Raw genomic sequence first — 22,411 nt, 5'->3', positions numbered from 1 at the left:
ACATACCAAGCTGTCGGAGCACTGTACCATAAATACAACAGTCAAAAACTGAATCTAGTCATTCTTTTGCGTAAGTCTTACTCATCTTGTGCCAAATCAAATGCCGGGTATTATAGTACCAAGCTAAAATAAAAATTATCATTGCAGCCAAAGTACGTCCACCGATGGACATAGGCCTATATTAAGACTTTATATTTCTAAAAGAACCAGTTGAATCGACCTGCATAATGCGTATTCCAACGATCTAAGCAAAGTCGAGTCCACAATCCATCTCATGATTCCCCGTCTAATAACGTCTAATCTACGCACGTACTAAAAACCTGTGATCAAAAACATGATTTATACTCTTTATTAAGTATATCTTCACCGAGTAATTCAATCACGAGATTTTCTTTTAAGGAATCGAAAATTTACAGCCTCATAATAGTTTTCCGAAATGAGGACACTTATATTTTAGCTTTTGATACTGAATATAAGAAGTATTCGTAGTTCCGCTATTTTACGATTCTGCTATAAAGTTGAATGTGAAAATTCAAGGAAAACTGATGTAATAGTAGTAATTTCTGTGAAAAGTAATTGAATTTTTTTGAAAAAATAAAATTATTCTAGACTTGCATGAGAGCAGTCATAAATTTAAAACAAATTTATTATTCTTAAATTATACGTATCCGTTAGGAAAACGACGTTAGTTATAACGTAGACATTACACGCAGTAAACTTCACATTTATTGCTTAGAATAAGCACTTTCGATACAGCATAATAATTCTTAAATATAATTCTGGACTAGGAAATGCATTTTAAGGATTAGAGTACAGTTATAACATTTCAAAATGCTATAATAAAGGAATTTATGGGTTGTTAAACTTTCTGTTCATAGCAACAGTCCCTAAATTTATGACTGCATGGCTTGTATATAAAGATTTGAAAGGAATAAGTAGAAACACAGTACTTTTTGAAACAAGATTTTAAAATGTAAAAGTTGAATTTAGATTTAAAACTCTATGTTTCTACTATAAATAGCGTAAATGAGTCGCCGTGGTGCAAAAAAGGTAGATCATTTATGGAAAATTAAAATTGTCGAAGACTTCCATGTGTTATCGTACAAATCTGGATACTCGGGGATTACCCTTCTTTATATAGATCAGTTAATTACTTATTTTATTAAACTTGCAAACTCTTTAGATGTATTGCATTGTATGCACTTTTTCATCATCGTATCAGTTCATAGGCGGTCATTGTAAGGCATAGGTTGCCCCCAAAGATTGCCACTAAGTTGCTACCGGCATTCGCGTGATGCTGCTTTGCGAAAACCTTGTTATTACTTACTTACCGGACCTCTTCAAGAAAGAATCTTCGGGGATGATTGTGTATTGAAGTAACTATTACTAATGCTAACTGTTAAAACATTGATGTTAGTTATAAAAAGGACGCTCAGGCTAAAATTAATAATCTCACACAAAAATTGAATCAGATATGGCATAAAAAAGCGTGTAAATGAAGAAGTGCTTAGAAAAAGTGTAAGCGTTATTGTTTGTTTTTGAAGTTATGATAATGAATGTCTTCATTTACTAATACAGTTTTACAAATAACAAGGTAACGATGCGTTCACATAGAGGCAAAATTCAGTTTACATTTGTCATTTGCACGGACGCGTTCTTTTACACGAATGTAAAGCGTTTGTGTTTACTCTACGTGTTGGTGTATTTTTGGACTGATTTCTCTATTTTTAGTGAATCGAGTATTTATTATGTATTAAAAAATAATTATTCCTGTGCGCGCATTTTACCTATGTGTTAAAGCATCTTCAATATTCCTTTAAATATTTGGATCTATTACAATTTTTAGATACCTATTTTGAGGTTTTTGGGGCAACTGTTCAGAATCTCCTGAAGATACTGTGTCCGCTCGGTGCAGGGTCATCTGGGATACCCTAAGCATTACAAACCCTTTAGTTACCAACTTTGTGATGGGTTGTGATGGCTCTGAAACTGTTTACAAAATGCACCATAGGTGGGATGATGCTATCATCGTATTATCTATGACTCCAATATTGGGCTGTGTGGTTACGTACAGAAAAAAAAACTTTTAATTTGCCACATTCAAACTAACGGTGCCATTACTTCAGTACGTCCTGAGCGACGCAAATAAAAGATACCATCTGTTAATTGAAAAGAGTGCTACGAAACAATTAGCTGTAGATTACTATTACCGTCACCCGTATAGGGTTGCTAAATTATGTTTTTAATTACGGACCTATAAAGTTTTTGTACATTTCAATGATACTGGAAAATAGATATTATATGTTGTTTATTAATACAGGGGTATAATATTTATTGCACAAAGACATACAAATAAACGGTATATTACTAAAACCTCTCTATCAACATTTACGTCATAGGATGTCGACGCAGGGTTGCAGCCTTCTGCTATAAATTTCCAGTAGGTTCTATTGATAGCGGTCTGCATCTGTCTTTAAATGATTATAACAACCTCGTCTGTCTACCTTGTTGGTAGAAGTTCTACGCTGCGCTTGCCGGTACGTGGAGGACCACGAATCCAGGACCTCCCCAGAACCTTAATATATCTCAGTAAGCTATTTAAATAAAAAAAAGGTTTTATACAAATATGTATAATTATTCCGTAACGGACGTTCTTCAAAGATCTTTTTTACCACTAAAACTATTAATTCATATTATTAGAGTACCAAAAAGTTAGAGTAATAATGGTTGTCAGTAAAGAAAACTTGAGCAATTTTGGGGCCGTAAAAATTTGGATATCATCCAAATTATCAAATGATTTGCCATTTATAAATTGTTATAGGAATATGAAAAAGTAGACAATAATGTCAAGCGAACGTGTTGCTGAATGACAACGACCGCAAACTTAGCTATAATTTTAAAACTTAGTTATTTATTATATAAGTTACCTCAAAATCTTTTTCTCCAGTGATAAGGTCGAACGACTCAGATTTTTTATAAACAAAAAACTGTACTTTTACTAATGAAAGTGGAGAAAATGAGTTTTGAAATAAAAGGGGGGAGGAAATCGATTCACTAATCGTTCACATTATTTGAATTGAAATTTCAAAGTCAAACCGAACCCAACAATTTTTATAAATAGTCATCGATTTGACTTTGAATTAAAGATTATTGTAAACAATTTTTAATTTTGAAGAAATTTATATTATTTATTTTTGATTCAAAGGTCTTAAAGTTGCCAGTACATTGTATTGGCAACCTTACTTGTTAATGTTATCGGGCGATGTTAAGTCACTTCTAACGACATTCACTTTCACTGTAATTTGTCTTTGATATTCCTAAATTCGACTAACGCTATGTTCCAAAGTCAGTTGATGGTGCTATTAATGAATTTGTTTGTGGCGTCGTCTTAATGGAGTAAGGGATTTCTAGGTTCTACGAGTTGTTTCACATCTTCGTTCGTCAATACAATTCAGGATATTTATTAGACGGTATGATGTATCCAATGATGTTAGTATCATTCTAATGGGTGCCGAGAATTGTATAAAAAGCTATAAGTATATTAGATACTGTCTTAATCAATATTGTTTTCATTTTGAGAAACTGTTGCCGGATGGAATGACAATTTTTTTTAAATATTTGTTTTTTTTTATTTATTTATTTTACCATATTCAAAGTCTGAAAGAATGCAATTGCATGCTTTAAGCTTCATAGTATATTATTTAGGAAGGAATAAGTATGCTGTAGAATTCCCAATATTATCATAATACTTCAAAATAATATCACGTCCACGTTCTTATTAAGCGTTCTAAAAATTATTTTATAATTATTCAATGAGTTCATTTATTTAAAAAAAATCTTTACATATACAATAATCAAAAGCTATAATTGCGGATAATTATTATAAATAAAACTATTATAGTTATTTACTACAATCTAAATGTAACATTGAGCGTGTGCCAAAACACTAATGGAACGGCAAATACTCGTATTCTAATTGTTTTTACGTTCCGTTATGTTCTACAGATAAGAATGGTGTTATGTTATTCGGAAATACCTTGTTTATTATTTAACATAATGACAAAACTGTATTTTTACATCGTAAGGGTGTACTTTACATGCGTATATTAATTTAGAATTTAAATAAATAAAGCAACAAGACGACAGTTTACAAAATTCCGTGTATATTCCGATGGAGTTTTTCAACAATTTGCGAACGAGATCGAAGGACTCTGATACACGGTCATTTCTTTAAGTAAGTACTTTTACAAAATGAATGCATTTTTCAACTCCTCTTATGCATAAAATTAATTATTAAGGGCTGGCTTATGAAAAGATTTTGCAGTAGATTTTTTTCTTGAGGAGGTTCGGCAAGTTCAACCATGATATAATAAAGATCTCGCGGAGGGTCACGTGATCACGTCGTTTAATTCGAATCGAGAACAAAGTCAGATTCATTTATAACATTCCAATTTATATATTTTTTTAATAATATATCAGGAAGAAAAAAATAATTTAAAATTGGCGAAAGTCTTACCGCAAATGGCGATTTATTTTAACTATTCAATACAGATAATTCTTCTTCTTTTCGTTTTCGATCAGTCTTTTGAACAAGCAGCTTCTCCAGGACCTGCAGCCTACATAGCCCTATCCCTTTTCCATCGAAATATTTACACCTTTCAACTATGACATTTGAATATAATGACACAATTCTATTTAAAATATAGTAATAATTTACAAACGCTGGTAAATTAAATAAATAAAAAAAACATATTTTAAAAAATGTTATTCCTTCCGGTGTTTCAGTTTCTCCGAGTGAAAACGATATTGATTAAGACAGTATCTAATATACTAATAGCTTTTTATACAATTCTCGGCAGCCATTAGAATTATACTTAATAATCATTGGATACATCAAACATCAAATAAGTATCCTGAATTGTATTGACGAACGAAGATGTCAAACAACTTGTAGAACCATGAAATCCCTTACTCCATTAAGACGACACGCCACAAACAAATTTATTAATAGCACCATCAACTGACTTTGGAACATAGCGTTAGTCGAATTAAGGAATATCAAAGATAATTTACAGTGAAAGTGAATGTCGTTGGAAGCGACTTAACATCGCCCGATAACATTTACAAGTAAGGTTGCCATACAATGTACTGGCAGCTTTTGGTATTTTGAAAATTATTTACAAAAACATAACAGAAAATCAAAGTCAAATCGATGACTACTTATAAAAATTGGTTGAACTTTGAAATCTTTACGGTCAATTGAAATTATTTTAATACAAATATTATGAATTATTGATAATTCAATTTCTTCTCTCTTTTTTCCCAACACTTTCATCAATAAAAGTATAGATTTGTGTCTATAAAAAGCTTTTATATCCTTATCACTTCACGCACTTTTTATTAGCTAATTATGATTTCAAAATCATGCAGAAAAATATTTTAAGGTAACTTATGTTGACGTAAATAAGTAACAGTTTATAAAAACGAATTATTTGATAAACGATATCCAAATTTCTACGGCCACAAAATTGCTAGTTTTCCTTATTGAAAACCATTATTGCCTTATCTCAATTGTATCCCAATAATGTGAATTAATAATTTTTAGTGTTAAAATAAAAACAATTCTTTTGAAACGTAATAGACCTATAAAGAACGTAGATTTCGGAATAAGCATGTTTATTTGTATAAAATCTTTTTTTACATGAAATATCTTACTGAGAGATATTAAGATTCTGCGGTTGTCCTGGATCCGTTGCTCTCCACTTACCGGCAAGCGCAGCGTAGAACCTCCACCAACAAGGTAGACAGACGAGGTTGTTATAATCATCTGAAGACTGATGCAGACCGCTGCCAATCGGTCCTACTAGAAATTTATGGCAGAGGGCTGCAACCCTGCGTCGACATCCTATGACGTAAATGATGATAGAGAGAGGTGTTAGTAATATACCATTTATTCGTATGTCTTTGTGCAATGATTATTATACCCCTGTATTAATAAATAAAATACATTATCGATCTACTTTTCAGTATCATTGAAAAGTACAAAAACTGAATGGGTTCTTATTTAAAATATAGTTTAGCAACCCTATACGAGTGACGGCAATAGTAATCTACCGCTAATTGTTCCGTAGCACTCTTTTCAATTAACAGATGGTATCTTTTATTTGTGCCCCTCAGGACATACTGAAGTAATGGCACCGTTAGTTTTAATGTGGCAAATTAATAGTTTTTTTTCCGTACATAACCACACAGTATAATATTGGAGTCATGGATGATACGACGTTGGCATAATCCCAACTATGGTGCATTTTGAAAGAAACTTTTGAAAGGAAAGGTGCATCCGGAACTATCCGGAACTTGTTATCGGTTCAGAAGTTAGCAACCGAAGGATTTTTTGTGCCTATATCACATAATCGCGCATCCAGAGGTCATTCTACTGTAGGAGATCCAGACGACTTGCTCAAAAACACTATTATTTTTTTAAGGTATAATATATACTAGACTCACAAAAAATACAGAAATCAGTCCTAAAATACAACAATCCGTAGAGTAAATACGATCAAAAAACGTGGAAGAAAACGCGCCCGTGCAAACGACAAATGTAGACTGCATTTTGCCTTTATGTAAACGCATCGTTACCTTGTTATTTGTAAAACTGTATAATTAAGTGAAGACATTTATTATCATAACTTCAAAAGTGAACAATTACACTTACACGTTTTCCAAGCACGAATATATCGAAAATATCATAATGTCTAAAAACTTCTTCCTTACACACCCTTCTTATATGCCATAACCGATTCAATTTTTGTGAGAGATTATTAATTTTAATCTCAGTGTCCTTTTTATAACTAACGTCATAAACATCAATAGTTTAACAGTTAATATTAGTGATAGTTACATTAATACACGATCATCCACGAAGTGTTAATTCAACGTATAAGTGTGTCGTTAACGAGCAAAGCTAAAGTAACTTTGTGCTTATCTCAACTATGTGTTGGCTTAGAATTGTATACCAACAACTCTGTCTAAACACAACCATTGAAATTGTGCCAGGACGCACTAATGAAGTGATACATATTGCCCGAAACTGTTTTAGTTACATTGTATTCATTAATATACAAAACGACTGGCTTCCAAAAATAGGCTACCAATATTCAAACTTATAAAAAAAAAATTAATTAACGAATATTTTACAAAACTTTTAAAAGGTTATATGTGATTGTTAAACAACTTACTTGATTTTTATTAATCTATTGTATTACATTTTTGTGTAACTTTCATCTAAATCATACAATTACCAACTCTGTGTTTTGCCGCGCATTATAGTGTGTATGTAAAGATATATTTGTCATATTAAAGTCCACTTTTGAAAAAAATATAATAACTAAATGTTATAAACGGTATAGGGCTAAATATAATTTGCGTAAATTAAAATCTATCCCACATACATACTTTAAATTTACACCTTGTATCTATTGAGCCAGTCAACGCGTCGCGTCAATGTATCCAAATCGACGGTAGATGTGAAGGTTATAAGTTGAAATACACGCGATTCCTAAGACTAATAAAAGATAAATAAGATAATTAGTCATTTATTAATGAGTATTTTCTTTTAATTTAAATATATACTTTATCAAACATAATTTATGATTTTCATCAAATATTTTTTAAACTAACTTTTTATTTTTGAGCCTAATTTTATTTCGTAATGATATTAGTAATTTATTTATAAAATTGTATATTGAATACTTCAAGGTTTTTAACCATAGTGTTTTCTATCCTTTGAAAGCAACAACTTGTCGTTGGAGAAGCTTCTCAGTACACGATCCAAAGGTTTGTAATTTTTTCGTCTTAAGTATATCATTCAATAACTCTTATGTGTCATTAATTTTCCGTGAATAAGAAGAGGAATAGGAGTGCAATTGAACTGAACAATTTATAATAGTTTTATATACTTTTTTGTTTATGTAATCCGGTACAATAGATTTTAATAACTTTGAAAACGAAAGCACAGATAAATTTTAATTTTTACTGGTCATTATAAGCGCAATGGCGATACCCACTTATATTATTTACATAGTTGAAGCTAATGTATTAATGTAACGACCCAAACCAAAGTTTCTAGAGGATACCTCGAGCTTAGTTACAGTTTAGTCTAAACGTTACCATAGCATTGCCACCTCAAACAAGGTAAAGTTGTAAATGCCAAAAAACAAACTGCATTGTATTATTAATTTGGTTTTACCACAACATATTAGGATTTTTGTTTTATTGATCTTACATGTAATATACGTTTATGAACCACAACATAATAAATTACTTTTAATTATATTGTTATGTATTGAATTGTTTCTTCATTTGACGTATTTTGTCGAAAAGACGTTAAATTTTCGAAAATTTACCCTAAAAAATGACTACAGCAGATGCGTCATAAAATCATTAAAATAACATTAAAAAATATAGTATCTCGCTATCACGATAACAGTGTGGGAGACAGGTGGTTAATTTGATCCTCTCACGTGTATATAATTTTCTTTATGAAAATGAGGATCGCGGGACCTCTTTGTGAAGCTTCAGATATGAATAAGATATCTTGTACTAATCCTTTAACATAACTAGAATTTTTAGGAATCGTTATATTGAGATTCCGTAAAAGATTAAAAAAATTATATCATAATCTTTACGGATGTAAACACAATCCTCTCTTCTAATAAAAATTTGTTAAGTAATACATATACAAAAAATCTACATCATTTAAATTAATTTCATAAAGAGTAAATTAATACTGTTTTAATTAATTCATTCAAAAATAAAATGACATAACCCTCATTTGATATATATATATATATATATATATATATATATATATTCATTTATTATCATTATTAATAGAATTAAAATTCCAATAAGATCGCACAGTAAACCAGTGGATAGAATCTATGCTACAAAGTTAACATAAAATAAAATAAAAAATCAATAATTAAAAATGAAGCTAAACAATAGCATTGAGTGGTATTGAATATATGTAAATGCATATATTCAATACCTTCACCGTGCATTAAATTACTCAGGGCCTATCTTACGCTGCCCGCATCAAGGGGTTCCTTGCGACCTTGACCATGTCGTCAATCCATCTAGTGGCGGTATTACCCACGCCGCGTCTACCGGTTTGTGGTTGCCATACCTTGCGGCCCTGATGACCATTGGCTGCACGAACGATTGTCTCCGCCCATTGCCATTTAAGACGAGCAATTCTTCAAGCTACGTCGATAACCATGGTTCTTCTACAGATTTGCTTATTTGCTTATTACTCAAGTAGTAGTATAATATAATACTTGAGTTAAGATCTAATGTTATTTGGCGCTAAGCTATATCGCAGATTACATACTAGGTAAAGATATGCAGCTCACTGAAGCAAGGTAAATTTATTAGAAAAGGAAACGCTACTATTTCGAAGAATAAAAAGTCTTGCAAGCAAACATAAAAGCCTCATAGCGAGAAATATTTTTTAAATCTTAGGAATTCGTACCCATTACTTGCTTGTGACTTCCGCTATTCGATTCTAATAAGTATGATATCTTGTGGTCACCTGGTTTCCTCCGCATCCGCCACTGCACCGGCGGAGCCGGGCCGCTGGAGCCCGACAGTGCCAGCTTGAAGCCGTCACCTGTGTAAACAACAAAATAATTTTAAAAACATTACTTTTTACAATGGCCACGTGTAGACCAAGCACAAATCTCAAATATTGATGATTGTAATTAACTTCAAAAATTGAAAAGAAATGTAAAGGTGAGTTTACATATAACCAATATTTTGAAAAGTAGCGCAAATAAAAAATTTTATTATATACATCTGGTTTATTTTATTTACTCGGTTTCCATTATTTACGCATCTGTGGTATTCATTTTTGTTCGACGTTCAACTAAAAAAAATATTTTCTGTAATCCCATACAGAACACAAGTTTAAAAAGTTAATATAATATTCGTTATGTTATACAGGTTGATGGTTATAAGCTTTAAAGAAGTGAATATGTTTTTTTTTGTATTCATTATGTCATTTGTAAGCAAAAACTTTTACAGCTTTTTACGCCTATTTCAGAGTAATCACTTTGTAGAGGTGATCTCTATAAAGTGATTACTCTGAAATATGTTACAGTAATTTATTTTTTCTATTGAAATGCGGCAGCCATATACCTTCTGGCTGTAGAATTTGCAGTGACAGATACTAAAGAATAATTAACTTTAATATGTATTTATTAAAATTTTAAAAACGTTATTTTACTATATTATCATAACGTTGTTTATTATGTCTGTAACCATTGATTTTAGGATAAGAATTTTGATATACTATATATTAATACATGCAATGTATTCATCTTTTTAAGCTTTATCGCCTATAATCAATCAGCCTGTATTTTAAGATTGATTTAAATCGTTTCATTCTCTTTGTTCCGAATTTCGGATAATTACTCTTATGAGGAAAATAAGCAGCCAAACAGATGTTTTGTTTTAGCGACATCTACTACCCGTCTTTTAAATTAAGATCATACGAAAGAAATCACGTTTGGAATAAATGTCCATAACGTGATAGTTGAACAGAACCGATAGATGGCGCGATTTTATATTTACTGTTAATACGTTTAAAAGTTTAAGTTAGCAATACAAAACCAGACAGATTAATCAAAAATATGTCTGTTTGATGAAAATAATAAATTAGATTTGTAAATACACATATTATGTTATTGAAACTTTTAAAGTATATTTTATAACTATAAAAGTTAGGCATTTAATACATTTCGTAATATAATCCAATTAATGAATAATTATTATTTGTAGATAAAAGCCCGGAAAAGCAATATATATAATGCAACATATATTAAAATAAAAACCTTTCGTTGTGCGAAAAATTTCAATGAAACTTATATTTCTAAAACGAAAGCTCTAGACCTCCATACCAAAAACACGACTATCGATGGACATAGAGGACGGACAAAGAATAGATGTCAAGACTTGATAGATTAAGGTTCTGTTTGTCGCTATCGTTATAGAAATGTTATAATATTACATTTCGGTGTAAAAATAAAACTACATTTAACGTCAAATAAATGTTTATTTTTATAAGAATTTTTAATAAACATTGTCATTTTATTGCCTATTCATGCCGTAATCCACCTTATGAGTCCAATACTAATCGAGGCCATACATTTTCGAAATGCCAGCTTTATGATGATGTATCTCTTAATTGTTTGTATACAGTGGTGATATTACGAGGGCTGTTTCATAAATACGTGTTAATTATTATACTTAACGGCAAATACGCGTTTTGTTTTTCAACACAATCTTCTTTCAGGTCACATTTCGTCTGACGTTCTGTCAATTTATGTATTCCTTCCAAATAATAGGTAATTCAAATAGGCTTTAGTTTCGGCTATGGCCTATTCATTCGACCCTATTATCTTACTATACACCTATTTCTCCAGATTTGGTCAAAGAAAATAGTTGCAGGTGGCTAAATCTGAGGTAAATTCTGGATGGGGTAGAAGTTTATAGTCCAATTTATACATTTTTTCATAGTGACTACGAGTGTAAGCGTATATTATCTCAATGTAACAGCACTTTGCTGCTAAATACATTGATATAAAATGAGATAATGTTAAAAATAAGTCTTTAGGAATAAATGAATTAAGATCACACGACAGCCCTTGGAAATAAAACTAACACTAGACAAATGTGAAATAAATTTCATGTCACGATATTTATAGATTTCCTGTGGGCACATGGTAACGCCACATATAAACAAGTACTTCATATCCCCACCAAATGACATCTAACAACACAAATAAGTATTTGCTAATGCATGTTGCGATAGAAACACTATTTTTATTCGACCATTTTTTTTTTTGTTGAACATAAACGCAAGAATAGTAGGACACGTAGACAAACTATTCATAAAAATGTGATTAAAACCGTAGTTTATGGTTTTAATAAAAATATTTTCATGTACAAATTAAAAATATCTTTATAACACACTTTTTTATTTTGACTGTTTTTTTTTTATTTAAACAAGTGTATTAATTCCATTTAATTAAAGGTTTATCTATGTAATAGACATGCGTGCAAAAGTTTATAGAAGTATCTTTTCGAAAAATCAGTAAAGTTTCATAGCCGAGAACGATTTCGATTCACGTGAAAATAAAACATATTTATAAAAAATTTAACTAAATATTTTTATAAATTATAACTCATTATTGAAACACCGTGTAATTGACTTACACCAATACAACGGAATGTAGTATACTGCACTGATGATCTATGTGATAATCCTATCACATACATAGTACACAGTTTTTATGTTTTACTAATACTGACAATTTATCATATTTGTAAAATACGATTATTTAAAAGTAAAAATATATTCAAATTTTCCAAATTTAAATTTCCCTCTGATATTTATTACCAACATTCTGAAGCTATCGTGTGTCATATAAAAAGTTCTGCTTTGGTAATAGTTATGTGCTATTTTAATTTTGAATTTAGTCAAACTTAAAAATTAATGAATTGTTTAATAACCAACTGTTACTGTTGGTACGAGTTTAAATTCGATAACCTAACTTTGAAGAATGAAGAAAGATGTGATTTAGACTTTAAATTCAAAAGAACTCGTGAACTCGAACAGATGCAGCAAAGTCTGTAGATTGAGAAGTGTTCATGACATTGTACACTTGTTTTTTGGACCGGACTACTGCAGATCAAATAGTTTATGCCAAATCCGCGGGTCTGAAGTTCGGCAGGGTGCAGAGTGGGCGTTTTCTAAGTACTCTTAAGGTAAGTAATCTCCAGGGCTCCTGGAGGAGCCTCGGCTCGAGACGCTGCTTACTACTATTGCAACGCATTGAAAAGCCGCCAAGCTCTTTTTTCTCTTTTTTTCTTCTTTTTACGCTAGGCGACACCGATAAGTGTAGGCTAAATTAAAAAAGTGCTGCTTTCGATAACACCGCGCCCTATATTTAATTTTGATTTCCTTTGTTTTGTTCATGTACAGTGAAGAGTAAATAAATTAAAACTGCTCTGATTAATAACCGTGTATTGTTGTACCCTGATGTTTAAAATCAGTTCAAGGGGATACAGTATTCGTTGCCAGAAGATACGTTCATTACTTTCAAGGAGGTTATCGAGAAAGTACTTGAAGTACATTGGAAAATGTTTTTAAATCTTTATATAGACTCTGGTAGATGGAAATAACCCATAGGTAGTTGTTTTTATTTAAATGGTTCTTATGTTCTCGCAATAACAACATATTGGAAACGTTCAGGGTACAGTTCATTTGCACCTATTTCCAATCACCTTGTTTTCATCACTCTGAAAAATGTCACTATAATTATTTTTTCTCTTGAAATACGAGTGGCCAATAACTTCTGGCAGCACAGTCTGCAAAGACAGATGGTAAATAATAATTAATTTAAATACGTAGTGATTCGAATTTTGAAAACACCTGATCTTATTATATTATCACTGAGATATTTATTACGCAGATGAGCCATGCATGCAACACTAAAGCACATCTATAATCAATAACCCTATGGAAGAAACAAAAAAAAAATCAATTAAATTTTGTCCGCCTTCCATGTCACGGCCTACAATTTTTTGAATCAACATTTCATGTCGATTTGTTTTTTATTTTTAATCGTATTTTATTCAAGTACGAGTGTATGTAACAGAAAAGACTGCACAAAATCCTGTTCGACAAACTCATTTCAAGAAATAAAAGTCTCATGATTAGTAAGTGTCGCCCAACACACCTTTATTTTGTTTTTTTTTTTTTGTAGGAACACACAAGAACTGGTATTATTTACATTTCATCGTTTTTAACCTGTTTTCTGATTTTTTATAATATGGTTCACTATAATAATGTTGTATTTATTTAAATTGTAAATGTTGTTTCTAAATAAAAAATTCCTATATTCTTTTCTGCACCACGTTGTGACGGACAGGTATCCAACAGTCATACAACACACGTTGTGAATAGGTTTATATTTCACCATAGGATTTGAAATTTATCTTCGTACACATTTAAACTATCGTTCAAAATCCAAACTCTATTGATATAAATGCACCATTAAGAATATAACAGATAATATATGTAATGATTTGCAATTATATGTGGCTTTAATAAATATTTATAAAAACTTGTGTGGTGGTGCATGTATATCGGAATATCAAAAAGATCTTAGATTTATATTTAATTTGATACCATTATCACATTGTATATTAATAAAGATTGAATTGATAATGGACTTTCCCTGGCAGAAATTTACAAGAATATTTATTTAAAAACTATTTGTGGTATTATCTTGAAATGTATATTTTAAAAGGAATGCTATGGGACAGAAATCCTGACATAAACACATTGCAGAGCCTTTTGATTGATTGCTTGAGGAAATTGTATCTGTCTACGTGGTCTTAACCTCAAGCTTTATTTATAATATAAAACAAACAATGGAAAAACAATAAAGATCAACTATTTCACTTTTGATATGATTTTTTTTTATATAAAAAGTTAAAGTTCAGGTTTGGTCCGCTGAGTTTATGTAAATATATACATTTATATGAGATTTCTATGTGTCGACTGACTCATCATATCTCCAGAACCATAAGACTTGTCGACTTAAATTTAGAAGAAATACTCTTTTCGCAGAGTAGTCTGCGCAGAACTTTTTGAAGGATTTTACGAAGTTCTGCTCGCAAGTAGGTTGGCGGGGCTTTCATTAAGTTCACGGAGCGAGCGTAGTACTCCTTCTAGTGCTATAAGCTTTATAGAACACTTCTTTAAATACAATTAAGCTTCTAATGTTTATTATTATTTTCTTATAACAGAATCGTGACTTTTTCATGTTGTAAAGCTAAAGTCACGTGTAAATCAAGCTTACTTTGTGATTTTTGGTGACTATACAACTTCTTACTTTCAAAATCATGTTAATTTTGAATTTGATTACTACTACGATATACAGGGGTCCGATAAATCAACGCCAAAATTGTGCACTTTGTTCTTTTTCTTACTGTGAAGAGAAATTGTAACTTCTCAACTTTTTTCGCTTGTCATTAAAAGAAAGGCTTTTTTCAAACGGCAAAAATTCATACTGATACGGGCAGTTCTTGTGATCAAAATAGCAATTTGTCGAACCACATACTCAAACTTATTACTAAATTAAGTTTTAAAATTTAAATCGACGGTTAATATTCATTCACGGGAAAATATGTAGACCTACCTTTAACCGCTCCTTCAGTTAAAGAAATAACTTGAAAATAAATTGTTTTATTTAATTATTTGATACATATTACCGTATGAATTTTACCAATGAAATATTGAAACAGACACAGAACAACGGACCCTGGGGCCAAAAGATGGCGACATCGAGCAGGTAGACACGACGCGGCTAGGCTCCATAGACGAACTGACGATATAGTAAAGGTGCGACTTCCCGCGATCTTTAGTCTTTAGATCCTTTAGTCTTATGCCTTACAGAGGATGTCTAACGGCCGACATGAAAATGAAGACAATATACTTTTTTTAATTAAAATTAGACTAAGAAAAATAAGGATTGTTCCAACCAAGTACATTATTGTTAAATAAATTAATTAATAATACCAAGTTTAATTTGGTTTCAATCATTCAATACTTAAAAAGATTGAGAATATAGACAGAAAAATACACGTATTTTATATAGCTTAAGGAAATAATAAAGTTCAATAGCATTATCAAAGTTCCCCCGGCGTTTGTACAAATAAACCTCTTCAATCAAATTGTCGGAAAAACGCCTCCGAGTAAACAAATGTGCGAATGCGTGCTCCGATGAATAGGTTATTACCCTAAAAAAAAAATTTACAACATATATGATGTTCATTTTATTTAGCATTTGTAACCAGATCTTATTTATTTTTCTTTCATTAACATTATTTCAGCCGAAGGACTGCTACTGCTATTCCATGGCTTTCTATATAGATTTCCAATAGGACCAGTTAAAAGCGACCTGCGACCAGTTTCTCTTTATAATCCTTTATATTACTATTCATCATTTCAGCTCATAGAAACCTACTGAAACGCATGAGCCTACCCAAAAATATCTACGGGGGGATATACCACAATCGCCTCACTTGACAGGCATGTTGGTCATCGCAGTGAGGTATTATGTTACGCAGAGGACACTGGTCCTCTGGAGGCTTTTTGTGAGCTGTGACAATCGTATATAATTAATTCAAATAAAAAATACAAAAGTGTGAATTATAAATAAAACTACATCTCGGGAATCGAACTCGCGACTTACAATCACAAGTCTTAGTCTTCTACCACGACGCTACCACTTAATACGCTGCATTTTTAAAATTTAATAATAATTACTAACACGTTTTTTCACAGCACAACCTTTAACTAACCTTTGAAGTGATTTAAGAAATGTTAAATAAATTGATATAAATAAAAATGTAATTTATAACTAAACTCCGCAAAAACCACGCAGCTTGATGACATAAAATTTAAATTATCCGCTTATATTAAAAACTAGAACAAAAGTTTATAAAATGAGGTGAGAACATCGTAGACTGTTTTCCGAGTTTGCATATTTAATTAACACCATAACTTATTCTGCACATTACATGCGCAATGTTTCCTGTATGTTCCGTTCATTTAAAACAATAAACACTTTGTTTTTTCGGCAACTAAACGTACACCGTAAAAATTTTAATTCAAAGTTCACACAGAAATAAAGCGATAAAATTGTAATAATATCAAAATTATAATATTTTACTTTAGACATCGCCTTCTTAGATGGAAAAAGAATATATTTTTTACAAACATATAATCAGCCAAGGCGCTAATTGGTCAATTTTGAAAGTGATAGCAATTCAAAACCCAAGGAGTCAATTTAAATAACAGAGATTCCTTTGAATCCAGCACCACGCTAATTTCGACAAGATATGTTATCTTAAAACATTCACTAAAAGCACCGTAAGTTTTGGCTGTTTTAAAAGTTCTTCGGAATCCCAAAACGCCACTTTGCTTGGTTTTAATTATTTTATCTTAACTTATTTAGCGATGTTTGTACTTAATTTATTAGGTAACATAATCATTAAGCAAGGCATAGACTTCTAGACCGCCTCCATGGCCAGTCTTGCGCTGGCCATCGGTGTACTTGGGGGGAGGGGTGGGGGCACCTATCGCGTGTGGTCGCCACGGAACCTTTTTGCTCCAACAAAGTAAGTGCGATATACCTCGCCTTCTTAGTTGACTGACATACAGAAAGACAAAGAGATAAATAGATCTAAAATTTATTTAATTTTTTAGTAAATTGCCTCACTCTTAAAATTATTGTTTGTAAAGCTGTCATCTAGTCGTCAGTTTTATTATAATATTTATTCGAACAACCTTTGTTAAGTAGTTGTTGTTAACATTTGCAGTTGTAATTTCTACTGCGTTCATTTACTAAATAATATCATGCATATTTGTTTTCTTCGTGGTTCACTTTGGACTATATTTGATCTAATCAGTGTTTAATAAAATGATTGATTAATTAAAACATAACTTCAAAGCGGTATTTCCTGTTAGTTCTATAAAAGATATGTCAGTGATATCGCACTATATAATTATTGAGGGTGGAAAATACAAGTAACTTGCTTTTTTGTGGCTATAAATAACGACGCACCGATGTCACAAAGAAAAATTGTATACTACTTGATCTCTGATGAGATTGTTACGCTATGAAATAAGATTCTTCGAAACTTTAGTATTAGAAATTTTTGTTGTCACCGAAATTATGTTATGCATGTCGTATAATATTATGGAAGTCGATACAGATAGGCTTAACCCAAAAAGAAGTACATATCCAAAGTAAATAATCACTAATATTGTCTTTATGAAAAAAGAGTAAAAGGGTATATAATAGTTTCATACTAAGCAACAGTTTTCCTTAAATTGAAATGTTACAAATGTAAAAATAAGTAATTTAAATGTAATTTAAATAAAATGGACTAAAATATATTTAATTATTGCTTGTTCTGTGGTGCCATCTCATTATCTGAATCTGTTTTGCGATACCCCAACGTCTTTCAAATGTTTGTACTAATATATGACACAAGAAACACTGTTTCATTACTTTACATAACATCAGATTTAGAATAAGCAACAATTTTGTTATGCATAATACATGTGAGGGTTTCACACGTCTGCCGGCGTGCGTGGAATTGAGTTCCAATTTGATTACATTGAATAACGCCTGTCGTATAGGGAACTATACTTGCGTCATTGAATATTAATACAAGGCAAAACATAACGTTTTTATTTCCTTTATCATTATCAATTCACAGCTGGGCATGGCCACCTCCGTGGATTTCCAATAGAAACGATTGAAAGCAACCAGTATCCCGACTGTCTACTTTCTAGACACGTGTCCGTAGACTTCACGCCAGATCCTTTAGGCCCCAGCAGCCTTATGTTATACAAGGCTTCTATGTGGCTACGTTAAAAAAAGTTATTAAAGATTACCAGTATAACATTATTATACAAACAAAAATTAAGAATTAAAAACCAACCCTTTGTGACTTGTTCATATTTTTAATCATTAGTGCAAATTATTAATTTTAATATTTAATGAAAAAAGTAATAATTACTGCGGGTTTTAATGTAATTTTTTTAATACAAACTAAAATAATACTATCACTAACCTAATCTTTACAAATACAGAGAACACTTAAATCTGTTGGCCATCGTAAGTGTAACTTTGAATATTTTTCTATCAATCAAATAACTAACACATCAAAGTGTCTTATATTAAAAGAGATCGAACGACTAGCACTGCCTAGGAACGGCAAGACAAGTCGTCTTGCCAAGTCTTTGTCTTGTCTTTGTCAGACAACAAAAAGATTATGCCAGACTCCTGCCGGCTAAAAACTAACGGCTTTTTTTGACGTTTAATTTGAAAATATGGTAACGCCTTCGCATACAACCGTAGTTTTAACAGTAACTTAATGCCTGTTAAGGAGGCTACGGAGTTGTCCTTGGTATAGTGCTGCAGGTATCCGTCATCATAAATATACAAGATTTAGGTCCCTCACCACCCCAGAGCCACGACATGCGTATGGCTGATCACCCCGACTTTGTGGCCAAGGCTTTGTTATGTGTTTTAGAGCCTTCTCCGCTTCCAAGTTTCCGGCTGCGATTGAGCAGCTCAGACGTTCCTCTCCCCGCAGCCTCCCTCTGATTCGCAGGTTATAGTTGCGCTCCATGACCGCTAGTTCTATACCATCGCACTAACGAAACCTGACATCGAGAGGTCGTTCACAATGTCGGTGAGTTCTCGGCCCAACTCAACCCAAGCTGTACTTTTCTCGAACGTATGTTTAGCCGTAAGTACTGACCACCTAAAGCAATTAAGCTAATATTATAACTAACATAACTTTTATGATTATATATGGGAATAAACCGCATCAGGTCTAGGCGAGTAATCTTGGGTTAATGTAATGTAATTGTAATCTTTGTTAAAGTTTTCGGTATAATTGTTTTACATATAATTCAAATGGTATGTATATAAATTTAATACATCTTTTTAATACAATTTCGAACTGTAATTATAAAAAAAATTTAAACATCTCTTCCAAGTGATGGAAGGGGATACAGGGGATATAGGCTTAAAAAAATAATAGCTTTTGATGTAAAGTCCAGATAAGAAGACAACGAAAAGTAAAGCATGAGTTTTCATTTAATCTATGCCTATGGAACTGTTAAGATCGACTAACTTTATTTTGTCATTTATTCCTGATTCGATATCGTATAGAAACCCCAAACATAGCCCTCTCCATGACTAAGTAGAACGACTGAGAGCTTGCTTATGAAGTCTGAAATAAGACTCCTTGATCTTAAGGCACTGAGTGATATAAATTTACTTAAAGCTTACTTATGCGGAGATCAAATTTGTATACTAAAAAGTTAATGTGAGTGGTCGAATTACTATACCTGCTTATGCGAATGTGACAAAGGACACCTTATGTCGCAAGTGTCGTGTGTCGTCTTGTGCGCAGATATACACAGACCAAAGTTCAATTTATAATTTAACTACGAAGCCGGCTCTGCACTATGTGCTTTAATACTTGATTACAAGCAACGTTACAAAAGTTATTTAATAAATTTAAAACATTTTAATAACAAAAATATTTAAAGCTACTGCGAGTTATTGCAATTTTTGCTTCTTCATTACCAGTACTTTTGTATGTGTAAACTGTTTCATCTGTAAATATTATGGTTCTGATAAATAATTTTTCTACTTTTTTGTCTTGCAATATTTTATAAAAATAAATTCATGACCTATTTTTGACAGTATAATAGATTTTTTAACACGTTGAACGCTAGACTAAAAACCATGTTTAGTTCAGTGGGCCGCGACGGACACCATGTGACTGCCATCATGTTGGGTCCAAGAGGCCGCGTCGGACACCATGTGTCCGCATGCCCTCGATCAATTCAGAAGCCTCTAGGGAGCCAACGATTCGACTAGCGAACAGTGTTACGACTGTTTTTACCAAGGCATGTGACCCGCGCGGCCCCGCAGAAAAATAATGGGTAAATCGCTGTTTCCGTAAGTCACCCATTATTTTTAAGGGTTTTACTGACAATATTTGCAAAAAAACACCTTGTCGATTTTTTGACGGTTTTCGATGTAATGGTATGGCTCCAGGCCACTGTCCGTATGCTGTCGGACACATGGTGTCCGTCATGGCGTTCAACGTGTTAAAAAAGTTTCTTCAGTTAGCCATTACCTGCCTCTTCAACCGATTTCGGCTTGACGTTCATTTATGGGTCTTCTGAATATTAATAGCACATTAATTCTTACTGGCTACAGTGATATCAATGAAGCACTGGAAGCCCAGCGGTAGGGGACTAAAATTGCGATCGTTGGTCGCCGGTGCGATTCCCGGGATATAATCTGGTATTATTACAAACTTCCAGAGAATGGGCAGCACATTCCTTTGCGTACCAAAATACCATACTGCGATCGCCTACTCGCCTGGTAAGCGTGGCGATTATGGTATATTCCCCTATAGATGTTTTTGCGGGAGGCCAATGTCTTGCAGCGGTTGTCAACGGGCTGAAAAGACGACGACGACAGTGCTACCACAAATAAGAAATCGCGGAAAGTGAAAAGGCAAGCCGAATGGCCGAAAGCGCGGAATAGCAGTTTCGGTAGCACAACTCAATTACTAAGCATAAGTGTGACATGATCAAATGCCGCTCGCGTGATTTAGTCCAGACCACTCATTTACTTTATTATATATATGTATATATATATTTTGAACAAACCGGATTAGATTTCATACATTATATTGTTATATGATATAATACGTATTATATATTATAAAATTGAAGAGCTGGAATGTCTTCCTATTACTCCTTAAATATACAAGCGTTATTTTAAACATGTAAATATGAGTGTTAAGATTACGTGTTAGCGTCGGTCTTGTGTGTGATAAAGTTGGATATTGCAAAGCGTTGGCAGAGGCGAACGTGATTTATTGCAGCTTCCCGAGTATGTGTACGTATTTTACTTTTTAATTAAACGGTAACATCTGCTCTAACAACTTTCATAGTTAACTCAAATATATATTTTCTATAGCAAACAATATTACGAGTATTACAATAAATAAGCGTAATGTACAGTAAGACTATCTACATATGATTTCCACCTATGTATTGACTCATCATAATATCTCTGCAACCATAAGACTCATAAATTCGAAATTTAGTAGATTTTTTTCCCCGAATAAAGGTCAGCTAAGTACCGGATTTACGAAATAACTGCTCAGGGAGTTGAGAGAGCGTATATTAAAAAAGCATATTTTCAAACTATAGCTCTTGTGTGTAGAAAACTTCGCCAAAATATTTCTTGGTACATTAAAAATTGCCAAGAACGGATTTGTTGAATAATTGAAAATTACACCCACGAAAGGCAGTACAAAGCGGTTGGCGGACAGTTAGTATTTTATGATGTATCATATTTATGTGTGTGTGTGTGTGTATATATAGGAAGCCCCAATCTAATTTTATATCAAATTATACACAGGTAACTGATAATTGCAAGTATCTAATGTCTTAAGTATATTTTATATACGACGTCGTTAAAGACGATCACTGCAAAGCTTAGACCTCCCACAAAGATATCTATGGGGGAAAATACCATAATCGCCATCCACCATTCCAGCAGCTGGTGGTACTGCGGCTGAAATAATAATGATTATTATTTAATACAGACACCTATCATTTATTTTGTTATTTAGTAAACAAATGTTATTATTTATTTGGCCACGTTTAAAATTCTAGTCGTCATACGTGCCGGAAGTTAAAAACGGACGTCTGAGTGACGAACAC

General features: G+C 32.3%; 1 protein-coding gene across 4 annotated transcripts in view; it reads right to left on the bottom strand.

The window, feature by feature from the left end:
• The window catches only part of Pde11 (Phosphodiesterase 11), a 206,302-nt gene that overhangs the window by 152,759 nt on the left and 31,132 nt on the right, over nucleotides 1-22,411 (bottom strand). For 3 of the 4 annotated variants that reach the window (XM_068762042.1, XM_068762038.1, XM_068762043.1), the window contains exon 2: nucleotides 9,593-9,670. In XM_068762042.1, coding sequence (XP_068618143.1) covers nucleotides 9,593-9,608 — 16 coding nt within the window. In that variant the 5' untranslated portion in view covers nucleotides 9,609-9,670. Of the gene's footprint in view, nucleotides 1-9,532; nucleotides 9,671-22,411 lie in introns of those variants that run through there. The other variant, XM_068762039.1, reaches the window with a different exon arrangement.

The sequence above is a fragment of the Battus philenor genome, unplaced genomic scaffold (assembly GCF_028537555.1).
Source record: "Battus philenor isolate CCGP_79_NKW_IND1 unplaced genomic scaffold, ilBatPhil1.0.hap1 SCAF_15, whole genome shotgun sequence".
NCBI classification, from domain to species: Eukaryota; Metazoa; Arthropoda; class Insecta; order Lepidoptera; family Papilionidae; genus Battus; species Battus philenor.
Note: the sequence above shows the minus strand (reverse complement) of the source record. Positions and strands in the feature narration are given on the sequence as shown.